The sequence below is a fragment of the Amborella trichopoda genome, chromosome 2 (genome assembly GCF_054954075.1).
Source record: "Amborella trichopoda isolate Santa Cruz 75 chromosome 2, AtrichopodaSantaCruz75HAP2 v2.0, whole genome shotgun sequence".
NCBI lineage: Eukaryota > Viridiplantae > Streptophyta > Magnoliopsida > Amborellales > Amborellaceae > Amborella > Amborella trichopoda.
In genome coordinates, this window is record NC_142337.1 from 67,545,212 (window position 1) to 67,560,514 (window position 15,303).

Here is a 15,303-nt window from a genome sequence, read left to right on the forward strand (position 1 = left end):
GCTGACGGTGCTACTCAAGTATTTATTGCATGGCAAGTTTATCGACGAGTGTTAGTAATATCAAATCAGCTATAGAGTCAACAAAGGATTTGGTATAATAAAAAATTTTAAAAATAAAAATAATAATTTAAAAATATAAAATATATTACATAAAAATAATCAATTTTGTTTAATTATATAAAAAATTATTACTACCCATCAAAATTAATAGTACATCCTTAGTTTTGATGTGCACCGGCTCCGACAGCGTTTGGCAATCCGACTTGTGTAGTTGGCGGTCTAGTCCATAAATATGTGCCCATTGGGACTTTACAAAATGACTGGTACGTGTAGCATGGCCACGCATGACAAGTTTTGTTGTTCTTATAATCTGATAATTAGCAAATGTTGAGGCTTTAATGGTCAATTAAGCAGTAGGATGTGATTGATTAGTTAGTAAAAATGGGACATGACGTCGCATCCGTTATCCACCAGTGCTAAAGTGGTCTCTCTTCCACTTGGTGTTTCTCTCTCCTTCTCTCTGAGACTCTAACGCCTGCCACCTCTCACACATTTTCTCTCTCTACCGCTTGTCGCTACTGCCCCCTCTCTCTCTCTCTCATATTTTCTCTCTCTACGGCTTAGTGGCTATTGCCCCTCCTCTCTCTATACTTTTGCAGGCCGATTCAACGTCCTGCAAATCAGAAACCCTAATTTCTGAATGATTTATCCATCCAGATCCTAAATCATCTCCCACAATTTCGTTGCCTTCTCTCACTTTATATCTTTGTATCTTCTGTCTGTACCCTAACAAGTCCCAGAGACTAAGTCCCTTTGTCTCTTTTAAATGCCCTAACTCTCTCTCTCAATTTCTCTCTGTTAATCCCTCTCTTTCTAATGGATTCAAACAATGGGCACTGTGCTTGTGTGCACTCTTTGGATCACCATGAGACGAAGCAAAATGGAGACAGAAGCTCAAGTTTCGCCCCAAACCCTAAAAAGCCCAAACTAACAGCTCCACAAGTTGCAGAAGCTCAAGAGTCAGAAGCTTCCCTTGTTCAAGCAGAATTCGCTCACCATGAATCAGGCGTTGCGCGTATAAACAATGGAAGTTTTGGGAGTTGCCCCAATTTTGTCCTCAAAGCCCAGTGTGAATGGCAGAAGATCTATCTTCAACATCCAGACAGGTTCTACTTCGGTCCATTACAACAAGGGATCCTCCAGTCTAGAAAGGTCATCGCAGAGCTTGTAAATGCTTCATCAATTGAAGAAATATCCATTGTTGATAATGCAACAACAGCTGTTGCAATAGTGTTGCAGAAGACTGCTTGGGCATTCATGGAGGGAAAATACAATAGAGGAGATGCAGTTGTGATGCTTCATTATGCATATGGAGCTGTTAAAACAGCAATCCAAGCCTATGTGAAACGAGCAGGTGGGTCTATAATCGAGGTAGAGTTGCCGTTTCCAGTTAGTTCTGATAAAGAAATTGTAGATAGTTTCAGAAAAGCATTGGCAGAGGGGAAATCGGGCGGTCGAAGAGTGAGATTAGCTGTTATCGATCATATAACTTCGATGCCTAGTGTGTTGATTCCAGTAAAGGAATTGACAAGAATTTGTAGAGAAGAAGGTGTTGACCAGGTCTTTGTAGACGCTGCTCATGCCATAGGTAGTATTGATATTGATCTTCAATCTATTGGGGCTGATTTTTATACTAGTAATTTGCACAAATGGTTCTTTTGCCCTCCAGCTGTTGCTTTTTTGTATTGTAAGAAGCTTTCTCAATCAGATATGCATCACCCAATTGTTTCTCATGAATATGGCAATGGATTGGCCATTGAAAGTGCTTGGATTGGGACAAGGGACTATAGCTCTCAGCTTGTTGTGCCTTCTGTGCTTGAATTTGTAAAGAAATTTGAAGGTGGGCTTGAAGGGATTATGAAGAGGAATCATGATAACGTTGTTTTGATGGGGAAAATGTTGGCTGATGCTTGGGGAACCAAACTCGGTACAACACCAGAGATGTGTTCTAGTATGATAATGATTGGGTTGCCTGCTTGTTTGAAGGTTCTGAGTGAAATGGATGCATTGAATTTGAGGACCCACTTGAGGGAAAATTATGGTGTGGAAGTTCCTGTGTATTATAAACAACCGAGAGATGGGGTTGAAGAGGAATGTGCTGTTGGGTATGTGAGGATATCACACCAAATTTATAATGTTGTAGAAGACTATTACAAGCTGAGAGATGCAATAAAGCAGCTTGTTGCTGATTCATTTGATTGTGGGAAGCTCGGGGCTGCATAAGAAGGTACTTCTTCTTCTTTGTGAAAGTTTGATAAGCTAAATTGCTATACTCATTATCTGAAGGTACTTCTTCTTCTTTGTGAAAGTTTGATAAGTTTGCTTTACTCGTTATCTATAAAAAATACTTTGACCCTTGCCATGCATTTGTCTATAAAGTTGTGTTTGTTAACTGTAACATTTCCACCAATCTATGTTATGAATTGTATATAAGAGCTGAAAGAAGCCTACATAGCAAAAACACAAGTGTCGCATGCATTTAGGTTAATCCGACACACCAACTCACCAGACAACACAAATGTCGCATGCATTTAGGATAATCTGACACACCAACTCACCAGACACGTGTATATACATGTATCCATACCTGGGAAATCCATATCAATATGTGTGTCTGATTTTTTATTCTTTTTGGATTCGCCGACACTGCGATATGTGGACACACGAGTCCATGGTCGGGACAAACAAGATACACATGTCTGTTTGTAAGACACTTGCACGTGTTATGATTTGGAAATGCATGTATTTCCTTGGACTTGCATATTTGATTTTTATCGAGTTAGTTTTACTATTAAAAAGTCTCAGTTAATTTTACATCTATGTGTTGTACAGACTTGTCATACTGGACTTGGCAATATATAGGTAGGCAAGTCAGATTCTTTGAATCTGAGATCTATCTCGGTCTTTGTAACATTATAGCAAACCATCATAGGACAAATTCTTCATATCATTTCCCATATCAGATCCTGTTTGGATCCATTTTAGATGATATGGGATGTGGTTTCATTTCGTGCAAATTATTTCATCATCATTATCATCATAGTCATCATTATTATCCAAGCCCTTTATCTAAATTATTTATAGTGGGGTCTTTTACTTAATGCGAGGTACAAACCATTAAGGCTTGCAAAACGTTTGTATGCCATCTCTATGCATATGGAGCAATGTATTGTACTTTTGCTTAAGGATACCATGATGTCTAAATGTGCCATTCCTTTCGTAATTATTCTCACTGAGCTTCATAGATGACTATTTTTTTGTTCGAGGCATTGATTTGGACCCTCTAGCTTGAATCTAAACTGCAATGTTCCCCTTGAGTGGTCCTTTTCTTTATGGAAAAAGTATCCCCTTCAATGGTCTTAGAGTTCATTTTTAGTTGTTATTGGGCCCATGGTGGTGGACGTCTAGCTAGGGGTGCTAATTGCATAGAGTCAACCCCGTGACCCATTGGGTTGATTTGAACGGGGTCGTTTTTCTTGGATAAGTATCCCCTTGGATGGTCTTAGAGTTCATTTTTGGTTCTTCTTGGGTTCCATGATGGTGGAGGCCCACTTGGGGGTGCTAATTGGATCGGGTTGACCCCATTGGCCCATTGGGTTGACTTGACTCGGGTCCAAGTTTAGACCCAGGGGTCAAGTCCAGATTTGGACCCGACCAAGTCTGGCCTGGACCTTTCTTGGTCATTTCCGGGTTTGGCTTGATCCGACCCAGACCTGACATGGTTTTTGTGCATGCATGCATTGGGTTTGGGCCCAGACTCTAGAATCTATTGGCCGTGTCCTAGTTGGGGTGACCTGATTTGTTACAGTACTAAGCCCACTCATTCGGTGTTCTCGGGTGCGCTTGTCATTGTCGTGATTATCAACATCGGCAACATGGAAGCTACATGTTTCACCACTCTTTTATAGTTGACAAGGAGGCTGATGCAAATTGTATCTAGAAGCTTGCTGGACCAGGGACATGTTTGACATTACCACCTTTGTTAAATTGGTCATTTTGGGTTTTGTTACTATGTCTTGTGTAATTTGTTATTAAGGGACTTCCTTGGATTAATTGAAGGGCTGGAGAGTTTGATGTAGAGACAAGTAATTTAACTTGTGAAAGTTTCCATGAGTCAAAGAGTCAACTGTCTGCCGTTTTAACACATGGAAATTTGCTTCTTGCACGAAACCTTGGGCCTGGGAATTTTGTTGCACCATTAGATTGCATGCATGTAGGAAATTGAGAAACAAGGGCAGTATAGGGATTATTCTATTGTCCTAAGGGCAAAATAGTCATTTCTGCCTAGGGTTTGTGCGTACAAGGTTTTGTTATTTTGGACTCTATGTAAACTTGTAATTGCCGTAATTTTGAGTGGTTGACGATTTAACTAACGAAAATAGCATTTCCTCCTACATTGTGTAGTTGATGAGGCCCTATGAGGTGTAGTGGCTTCATAGGTTGAAGGGACTATTTTCCCTCCCTTTGACAGTGATTAACGAATCTTGTTGCTTAACTGGACTTATACCTTCCTGGTTGGTGCCCAGTTTTGCAGCATTTGGTATCAGAGCCACGGTTGGTGAGCTTCATCAATCGTGATGGCTGCTCTTGGTAGAGGACGTGGCCAAAGATATGGAGCTTGTGATTTCAATAGGTTGGCTGAAACTGTGCACAATCTAATGGAGTTGGTGGCCTTGCTTATGTAAGATAGGAATCGGTGGAGACGTGACATGAGTGAGAGACAATCCCCAGTTATGGAGTCCATAAATGGTGGCTTGTTTGGTGAGCACGTGAATCGGAGATTGAGATGACGTCATCTGGATCAGATTCGGAGAGTGATTCTAGTAAGAGCCATGGTTCACAAAGGCCACAACAAAGATGTGAGTTGGATGGTGATACAAATGGGCGAATTGTGAGTAGACACACACGATGCCGTGATGACGATTCAGGTATAAAAGTTGATTTACCTGAATGTTTTGGTATCATATCATCAGAGGATCTTGGATTGGTTGAGCCCAGTTAAGAGATTCTTTGAATGGAAGGAGTTGTCGGAGTCAAAGGGAGTAAAGCTAGTTGTGACCAAGCTTTGGGGACTTGCATATATTTGGTGGGATCAAGTTCAAGAGGCGAGGTTGTGAAAGGGGAAAGATAAGATTCAAACTTGGGCAAAGTTGTGCGAGCAATTTCATCCTCGAACTTTGCACAATTCCATCAATTGCAGCAAGATTTGAGGTCTGTCCATAACTATATGGAGGACTTTCATTGCCTGTCCATGCGCATGGGGCTGGATGAGACGGAGGATCAGCAAGTGGCAAGGTATATCTTGGGTTTGCGGTTTCAAATCCAGGATGAACTCTCCTTGCAACAACTGCCCTGAGTAGAAGTGGCATATCGAGCTGCCTTGCAAGCCGAGGAGAGGCAAAGAAAGGGTGTCAGTTGGAGGCCAGGTGTGGGGACGTCACAGCCCAAGAGGGTGACGCCTCCAACCTGGGAAGTTGTTGGCCCGAGTAAGGAGTGAGCTTTGGGTGATCGATAGGGGGATGTACCTTGTACAACACTCGATTATGTGCCTGAACAAATGTGCAATCAGGTGTTCAGTGTTTTCGATGATGAAAATGGGTCACAGGGCAGCGTACTGCCCATTGGCTGCTGCCCAACAACATATGCTAATCTTGCCAAGCCGAGGAAGGTGGTGAGATAGAAGAGGTGGCAGTTGCTGATTTGGGAGAGCTAATGTATGATGAGGAGGTTGGCAAGTTGAACAAGGTGAGGAGGTACCTGTGGACCACGGAGAGACGTTACTGGTCAGAAGGTTTCTTTCTATTCCGAAAGTCCCACAAGATGATAGCTGCTTGCGATCTAATATATTTTGCACACGTTGCACTTGTGATAGGCAAATGTGTAACTTGATTATTGATAGTGGCAATTGTGAGAACATGATGTCAGAGGAGGCTTTCAATAAATTATAAATGAAGGGTGTGAAACACCCACAACCTTATAAAATTGCTTGGTTCAAAAGAGGAGTCAAGGTACCACTCAATTCTCGTTGTCTTGTTAAATTTTCTATTGGAATTTTTTATCAAGAGAGGGGTGGTGTGATGTTGCACCTATGGATGTCTGCCACACGTGCTTGGTCCCTCATGGCAATCTGATCGCAAGACATTTCATAATGGTGAACACGACACTTATACCTTTTGGAAGGATGGACGATAGATTGTTCTATCGTTGTTGCGAGATGAAGTCCCATACAAATCCACTAAGGAGTCAGGTGTGACTTTGCTTTCGTATCTACAATTTGTGGAGGCGAGTGAGAATATGGGAAGCATGATGGTTGAATAGGATTTGGGCCAAAGCTCCCTGGTCCCATAAGCGCTTAAGCCTTTGATGGAGAAATTTGTCAATTTTATACTGGAAGAATTACCAGCTGGATTGCTGCCAATGAGGAATATACAACATTTTATTGACCTCATTCCAGGGTCTCGTTTACCTAATTTACTAGCAATATCAAAATAGCCCCAAGGAGCATGAGGAGTTGCAGCGCCAAGTTAATGAGTTTTTATGTCTAAGTGACCGATTTGGCCTAGTATGAGCCCATGTGCAGTTCCGGCATTGCTGACACCAAAAGAAAGAACTTGGCGCATGAGCGCTAGTGGTAGAGCCTTCAACAAGATCACAATTAAGTATTGGTCTCTGTTACCAAGACTTTACATGTTAGACATGTTGGCTGGTTCTTTGTGTTCTCAAAGATAGATTTGGGAAGCGAATATCACCAGATCCTTATTCGATAAGGGACCAAGTGGAAGACGGCCTTCAAAAGAAAGAGTTGTTTGTATGAGATTATGCCATTCGGGCTGTCTACACACCTAGCACTTTCATGCACTTGATGACTCGAGTCTTGCATGATTTCCTTGGAAAGTTTGTTGTCGTATATTTTTATGATATCGTTATATATATAGCACTGAATCAAAGGCACACCTTAATCATTTGCACCAGGGACTTATTCTTTTGAGGGCTGAGAAGTTGTATATTAACCTTAAGAAGGGTAGTTTCATGATGGGCAGTTTGATGTTCTGGGGTTTTGTGGTGTCTTTGGATGTGTTATGGTGGATCAGCAAGAAATTCAATGATGCGAAGCGGTAATATTCGACCTATGACATTCAGTTTTATGTTGTTATTCAAGCTCTTCGTTGTTGGTGACATTATTTGATTCATCGGTTCTTTACACCGATCATGATGGCCTCAAACATATTTATAGCCAAAATAAGTTGAATGCAAGACATGCCAAAGTAGGTGGCTTATTTGCAAGAATTTACATTCACTGTAGGGCATCACTCCGAAGAGCACAATAGGGTGCCTGATGCCCTTAGTCAGCATGTTTATTTGGTGAGAAAATTAATAGTTGAAGTGGTGGGTTTAGAAGTGGTGTAAGAGGCCTATCAAGATGACCCATATTTAAAGGACATAGTGGAAAGGTGCCGAGCAAATAATGGTAACTCTTATCACCATTTCCTTATGTCCGAAAACCATTTGTTCTATGTTGTTTGTTTATGCATCCCTAATACCTCTTTAAGGGAGCATCTCATTTCTGATTTGCATTCAGGAGGTCTTGATGGACATGTTGGAAGGGATGAAACATTTTCTTTGATGGGGGAAAGATGTGTATAGATTTGTTGATTGGTCTGTGAAATGTCAAACAGGTTTGTACACTTCATTGCCTGATCTATTAATGGATTTCATAGTGGATTGCCTAAGAAAACTAGGCCGCCACGATTTGATTATGGTGGTAGTGTTTAGGTTTTCAAATATGTCACATTTATACTATGAAGGTGAACCGCAGAGGCCCACTATAGTGGCCATTCTTTTATTCAAAGAGATTGTCTGCTTGCATGGCCTTTCTAAGACCATCACATTCGACTGAGACTCTCGGTTCCTTAGCCACTTTTGGAGAACATTGTGCGGAAAAATAGTTAGCAATATTCATATACTGATGGTCAAACCAAGGTGGTTAATAGAAGTGTCAGTAACTATCTAAGAAGCTTGGTTGGGGAAAAGGTGAAGGTGTGGGATTTGGTGCTATCACAGGCTGAGTTTGCATACAATAATTCTTCAAATCGGTGAACCGGAAAGACCCCATTAATGTGGTCTATGGTATGTCACCTTTCCATATTCATGACCTAATCCATTTACCTATGCGTGAATATGTTGATGTAGATGTTGCAAGCATGCCTGAGTACATGGACGAGTTGCATGAAAAACTTCAAAGGAAGTTGGAGGAAAGCTACGACAAGTGTCAAAATGCTGTGAATCGACATCGAAGGTGCAGTTTTCAAAGTTGGAGACCTTGCTATGGTATATCTCAGGCTGGGGCAATTTCCTGTTGGTACCTATGGCAAAGCTCGAAGTAAAGAAGATTTGCCCTTGTAAAATAAAAAAGGAAATCAATAACAATGCCTATGAAGTAGAGCTGCCAAGAGGGTTGATGATTTGATTAATGAAAATAGCATTTCCTCCTATATTTTGTAGTTGAGAAGGCCCTACTTGGTGTAGTGGCTTCATAGGTTGAAGGGGCCTTCTTTCCTTTCCTTTAATAGTGATCGGGGAGTCTTGTTGCTTAACCTGACTCAGACCTTCCTGTTTGGTGCCCGATTTTGCACCAGAACAAGTCCCTTTTATGAAATTGAGTAGGTAGAGCATGTTCCCAGTTGAGAATTAGGTTTACGCCCATTCCTATATCTTTTCCATGTACACATCTCAATTTGTTTGCATTTGTTCATATTTTGATGATTTCTTCCTCAATAATTTTTTTTTCAAAAGAAAAGGAAAAAAAATCTAGACTTGGCGTTTTAGTACAAATCTACAACGTTGAGTGTACTCAGGGCTTGTATTATTGTTAATGAGAAAATGTTTGCTAACGGACCAGGTGCCGTTTTCCAAGTACATGATGCTCTTCTTTCCTAGCCTTGGAACATATTTTTTTCATAGTTGTAGTATTTTTTTTGGAATATGGTTTGACATGGATTTTGGTGTTTGGAATATGGGATGATCTAACATTGATTGGTAAATATGTTGTGCAAGGGCCTATTAATAATTTAAGTATACTCTGTTTTATTTTTTAAATTGTTTATGAGTTAAATATATGTAAACAAGTTGACTTGTTAAATGCCTGGTGATAATTGACTTCTGGATATATGAAATAAATCTAGATTCTCACCACTTGGTGGTTAGTAAAGAAATAGAGTTGGTGTAAGATTAAGATAGGTGGGAAGAGTACTTGGAAGATATAAGATTGTCCAGGTAAAAGGGCCTTTCTGGTTAGATGTGGAGAATTATTGTTGAGTGTGGGATTTCCATACCATTGGAAAGTTTCATGAACTAATCAGCATGAATAGGAACCCAAAGAGTAAATTTTGAAATCCTAAGGTGAGCTAGATTGTGTTCCTAAGGGATCGTTCCAATGATGCTGACAATGATTTACAATTGGATGTTAATAAAGTAGTGAACAAGTTTGGAAAACTCGCTAGGTGGCGCCTTGGCAATGAGGGGCCTAGGTGATGACCGCCGACTAGGACGCCCAGAGACTTGGGCGCCCAAATGTTAATTTCTTTTTTTTTAGGGTTTGGTTAAATACCAAATCCCCTAGATTTGAGTTAAAATACATAATTTCAAAACAAGTGAAGAAAAGAAAGAAGAAATCAATCAGTAATATGCATTCGTAAATCCTAAATTGTAACAAATAGTCAAACACTAAAGAAAATCATATATCAAAATCAACACAACTCATAAAATGATAAAAAGATTGGGCAGAAATGCCTTTTGATTTTGCAAGAAATAAAAAATCTGGATTTTTGTTCCATCTTGGATTTCTCACAAGAAATCCGGATTTGAGTGTGTTTTTTGGCTTGAAAACTGAAATTAGTTCTCCAAAGTTTTTGCGGGGTTAAAATGACCCTCCATGGTCATTCTCCTACGCTCGAGGGGCATTTTCGCCCCTTCCTATCTAAATTTTTGCAGGCTACCTAGGCAGTTTCTTGGCTCCTAGGTGCCTGCATTGTGACATGGCCCCCATCCCACCCGACTAGGCTATGCGATCCGCCTCGGGCCTCTGGCTCCCTAGGCGCTCGGGCAGGTGAACTTCCAACCTTGACAGTGAAGTGCTAGTAAAGTGGCGAATTAGATTGGGGTTAGTTTTATGGTGGGTTAGGTTGAAGATTTGGTGATTTACTCTTGTAAGCCTCCTATTGGTGGAAGGTTGGCTAGTTATTTCCCATCATTTGTAATTTCCATCAACTGTACCATCATTTGTAGTTTCTTTCATCAGACGCAGCTTACAAGAGTGAGCCAAGTTTGTTTACATGCTTAATTTGCCACCTAATATTACAATACCCAAATTCAAAAATTGCAGTGTGGTACAGTTGGTAAGCTTTAGTTTAATGACATGATAATGTTAAAAAAGGAAAAGCACATGATAAGATCATTTATGGTGCAAGGAGGTCTCAATCACCTTGGGCCGTTGGATGTGAAATCAGACAGCTGGATTGTACTGTTAACTGGGCTCAAAGTCCAACAAAAAGACTTTTCGAATTTTGTGACACACTCTAAGCTGTTGGATTTCATGTCCAACAGCCAGGGCTGATTGTGACTTCCTTGTACTAGAAGTAAATGGTCAGCATGGTTTTGGGGTTGTGTGAGTTATAATAAGGATTGGTGCCCTTGTTAGTGGAGATGCATCATCGAATTTTTCTATTTCATAGGATTCCCAAGACAACCACCTTGGAACACCCTTTAGTGCATGATAAATAAATAATTTGCACCCCATCATTTCACAGTTCCATACCCATTTCAGGAATGTGAAAGAGGCGATGAGAAACATTTTGCTAGAACTTAGGATGGCTATATTGTTTGGCCAAAATTGGCCGAAACAATAACATGGATAGTCAATTAACCAATGGAACTAGGATTTTGTTTGAAAATGTCTATGTAGGAGGATCAATCTTATAGCTGAGATTAGGGTCAGAGCTGGGGCAAATTTCTTTGTCAATGCCTAGTTGTTGGGAGGATTTGCTACCTGACTCAATAGTTTGGTTGTGTGGAGCAATCATAGAGGGTTGATCTTTCCTACCGATGTGTTCTTTCCAGAGTGGTTCTTTGATGTGTCTTCCTTCAGGAGTTCTTTCTTAATCTGGTGTATGGGTTGTGATCATTTTTTTGGGCACAAGTTCTGAGTTGAATGATTGGATCAATGATTTTTGGTTTGATACATGACCTGTAATTTTGCAGATTGAGCATCCTGTATTTATTTTCTGAGATATAGCAAACATAAAGAAAAACTCTCCTGATATACATTTGATTCCTGTAAATGCAAGAGCTAGAGCCACAGGGTCGTACCCAGTGGAGAAGATATGACAGGTGCACTTGGTGTTGTTTCCTCTGAGTGGAAGGGGGTTATGACTTGGATAGATCGTGTAACTACTCGTTTTTAACAGTCGAATTTGCTTTGGAGAATCACTTGCGAGGTTTGGACTTGTGGAGGTTGGTAAGCTTCTGGAAGTTTATGTGACATGTCTGTTCTCATGTAGGAGGTACAGTGGAGATGCTATAGGGGCTCAAGCCTATGGGCTGCTTGGTCATACCCCTAATTACAGAGACAAGGGCATACATAGATTGCCATGACTTAACTCATTGATGAAATAAGAGAAATCAAACATGCTGAGGTTTGCATCCTTAAGTTGCTCTAACTATCTTTCCATGGGACCCTCCTTTGTTTGGCTAGCAAAAAAATAATTTGGCCCTCAAAATCCTATGCATTTCAATTATTGGGGCATGGCCTCATACCCTTGTTCAACACGTAAGTTGGCCTTATATGTGACCATATCCCTTAATTTTTTTCAATTACATTTCCATCTGTAGTCCTCACTTGGAGCAAATTTTGTTATAATCAGAAAGCACTACTTTATGACAATAGATAACTAATAAAAAAGGAAAACAGTAAAGAAGAGGCTTATAGACCACAATCAAATGAACTGGAATTAAAAATGTGAATATGAGCAATGCAAACACTAATTTATCCTGCCAATAGAATGTAATTGAAGGAGATGGCTGGTTGATAAGTGAGACTTCCTATGTGCAAGGATGAAGAATAATTTAGACTTTTCTCAGAGGAATTTCCAGGGATCAGATAATAATTTCCAATGGAAATAGTGATAAGAGCCTTAGATTGGGATTACGTGGCTACTTATAAAGTTTGGAGGTTGGTGTCAGCTTAAAATTGACTTGACTTTATGCTTGTGTTTGAGTTTAGGGGCATATTGGTATATATCTGAGACCCCGCGTGACGTGTATGTGAGGGTAAGCCTTAGAAAATTTTTTATCTACTATATTAATCATGGAAACAGTAGTGAGGATTTTAAACAATGGTTGGGATGATTGGTTGAAGAGGCCTTTTGAGGAGGCTTGATCATCAATTTGGGTATTTGAATACATGCAAGAGGCTGTGGCAGGCCACTTTTTCTCCTCTGTTCATTACTATCTTCAATGCCATATTCTGTTCAGGCAGCGAAGGTAGGGAAGGCTTTTTATGTAACCCCACCCATATATATAGTATATGTGACCCCTAGTCTCAGCCATAAGATCTAAGTAGATGTCTAAGATGGCTTGAGTCACAATGTCACAAACTCACTTTTAACCGTCAGATCTTGATCGGACTGCTCAGAATTTTCAATTTTTAATTTTTATTCTATAAATCATTTTAAAGAAAAATTTAGGGTATGCATAGATTTGACAGGGGCGCACATGATAAAAATAATAAAAAAATATTTTTTGTGATGAATAATGACCAGAATACCCCTGAATATTGCAAGGGAATTTTGGTCTTTTATTTTTGCATAAAATATTTGTGTTTTTTTTTCCCAGGTTCACCCTAATTTTGTGATAGGGCGCCCAAAATTGCATCCAAAAATATATTGTAGAAAAAAATGAAAAATAAAACAGTGTTTGGCGTGACATTGGGGTATGAACAATCGTAGCCGTTCAATCTGAATCGAACGGCTAAGAAGATGGGTACATAGAAACATTTCCTGCGAAGGTAAGGTTAGTCAGGGGCTTTCCACTATGCATTAGTGTAAAACCTGATTATGTGCCTCTTTTCTTTCTTTTTTTTTTGGTCAATTATATGAAAAATGTCCTTGTCTTTTGATATTGAGCTGAGATCTTCTTAGGCCGTGATCGGGCAGAAAGCTCAATATTTTGTGGCATCTGCATTCATTTTGTTAGTTGGAATCACTTGCTTGATTGATTGCTGGAAAAGATGACGAAAAAGTAAGGGAAAAACTTCACAGTAATCAGAAAAGCATATATTTCTATAGGTTTTATGACAGTTTTCGAATTTGTTTTTAAAGATGATATGGGTTAGTGCTCTTTGGTTCTCTTGCACTTCTAGACCTCCGGCTTCCTCTGAGCAATTGCCATTTTTTTTGAATTTTAGTGGTAATAGATAATTGCTTGCTTGTGATTGGGAATCACAAATCTGAACTTTTTAACCTAAATCTTTTAAAATGAGAGGTAGGTGTTGTACTGAGTTAATGTCCAAAAGGGTGTAATGTAAGTTATTGAATTCAAGCTATATAGTGTGCCTATTGATGAATTTCATCTCGGTATAAAATATTTGTATTCCTAACAGTGCAGAGGATTATTATTTCCTTACTATCTGCTCTGAGGCCCCTGTAAATCATGTCCCTTAAATTTGCAGATTTTTGTAACTCTTTGAAGTAGCTCGCAAGCAGGGCCAGAGAAAGAGAGAAAAGGAGGCAACTGTGCACATTTATATTAATTCCAACTTTAGTACCAATGTATGGCTTTAGAGCTAACAGATGCTTGTAAATACTTTTTAACATTGAGTGGGGTTATAAACTTCAGCATGCTTGGTGCCCATCCAAAGGTGAATAAAATGTTATCTGCTCGATAACCATGGAACTTTATCTGTAATGTACTCTGTCATGAATATTTTTAAACCCGTGAATTTGCTATAGAGAGCCATGCATTTTTCTTGGATATATTTGTGGCACTTAAAGCTTTGATTAGTACGTAAGGTCCTTTTTGAATTGGCAAGCTTTTGGATGTTCTCCATTTGAACTGGCTAGCTTTTGGGTGGTGAATTTGCAAACCTATTGATGAATTTGCTGTGAGACAAAGCTCTAAAGCACTAGACTAAGGGACTAGAAGCACAAGTTGCCTTAATTTTCCTTCTTTCTTTTTGATATTTAGTGACCTTGATGGTAGAGAAAATTTTCATCTGAAATACAGTAACCTATTCAAAATAGGAAAAAGTTTATATAAGGTTGCAACCTTAAAATGTAAAATTAAAGATGCACTTCAAAAATCCATTGGATAAGGTTGTTTTAATGTTGAAAACCCTTTTAATTGATCATCTCGATATCGAAATGTATGAATATGAAAAAAAAAAAAAAAGATTTGAGTCTTAAAAATAGTGCATTTTGCAATACATTATCTGGACAGTCCATTTTCAAGATTTTCATATATTTATGGATCTACTTGATTTTAACCATTTTTGGAGTTTAAAATTTTATAATTAGATATGAAAATGGATTTTGAGATAATCTTGAGAACTTTTTACACTCAAATTACACATTATGATAAAATTAGGAGGTGCACTTTAATTGATTGGATAATCAAGAGGAAGTGCATCTCGTCAAGATGCACACGCATCTTAACGGTCCATCAAGCATCATAAAAGCTCAACCATGGCAGAAGCAAACTCGGATTATAGCTTAACCAAACTTACGAATGGTTTTGATGCTTAATGTACCATGAAATGCAACAGTAGACAAAAGTTTTTCATGTGTAGTGTTTATACAAAGAGACATTCCCATTTTCAAAGTGGGTGTAGAGTTTATACAAAGAGACATTCCCATTTTCAAAGTGGGTGTAGAGTTTATACAAAGAGACATTCCCAATGGATGTTTGCTTGTGTGCATTTGGTGGTGAAATGCTTACTTTTTTTGGCAAAGTATGATCTTCGCTATCCGGCGAGTAGGCTGAATGGTGATGAAGAGTGGATCTCACAGTCACCAATCATATCTACAGCTAAATTGCATGTCCTTCCCTCCATCACTGTTCAGTCTATTGCTCAGCCAATGAAGACTAAAATCTGATTGTTAGGAGGGTTATATTACAGGTACTTAAATCTTTTTTTTCTTGTGCCTTTATCTTTGGGCACATTTTCGTTTTTGGAAGAAATGGAAAAATATT

General features: G+C 39.3%; 1 protein-coding gene across 1 annotated transcript; it reads left to right on the plus strand.

Annotated features, from left to right (window-relative positions):
* The first annotated feature begins 677 nt into the window (after positions 1 to 677).
* LCD (Pyridoxal phosphate (PLP)-dependent transferases superfamily protein) lies at positions 678 to 14,085 on the plus strand. Its single transcript, XM_006840295.4, has 2 exons — positions 678 to 2,287; positions 13,784 to 14,085. Exon 1 carries the CDS (start codon positions 877 to 879, stop codon positions 2,281 to 2,283), a length of 1,407 nt encoding a protein of 468 aa, XP_006840358.1. The 5' UTR covers positions 678 to 876; the 3' UTR covers positions 2,284 to 2,287; positions 13,784 to 14,085.
* Positions 14,086 to 15,303: the final 1,218 nt, after the last annotated feature.

Bases quoted from the DNA above. Each gene is read 5' to 3' on its own strand.
- LCD (XM_006840295.4), top strand. From the start codon at position 877: ATGGATTCAAACAATGGGCACTGTGCTTGTGTGCACTCTTTGGATCAC.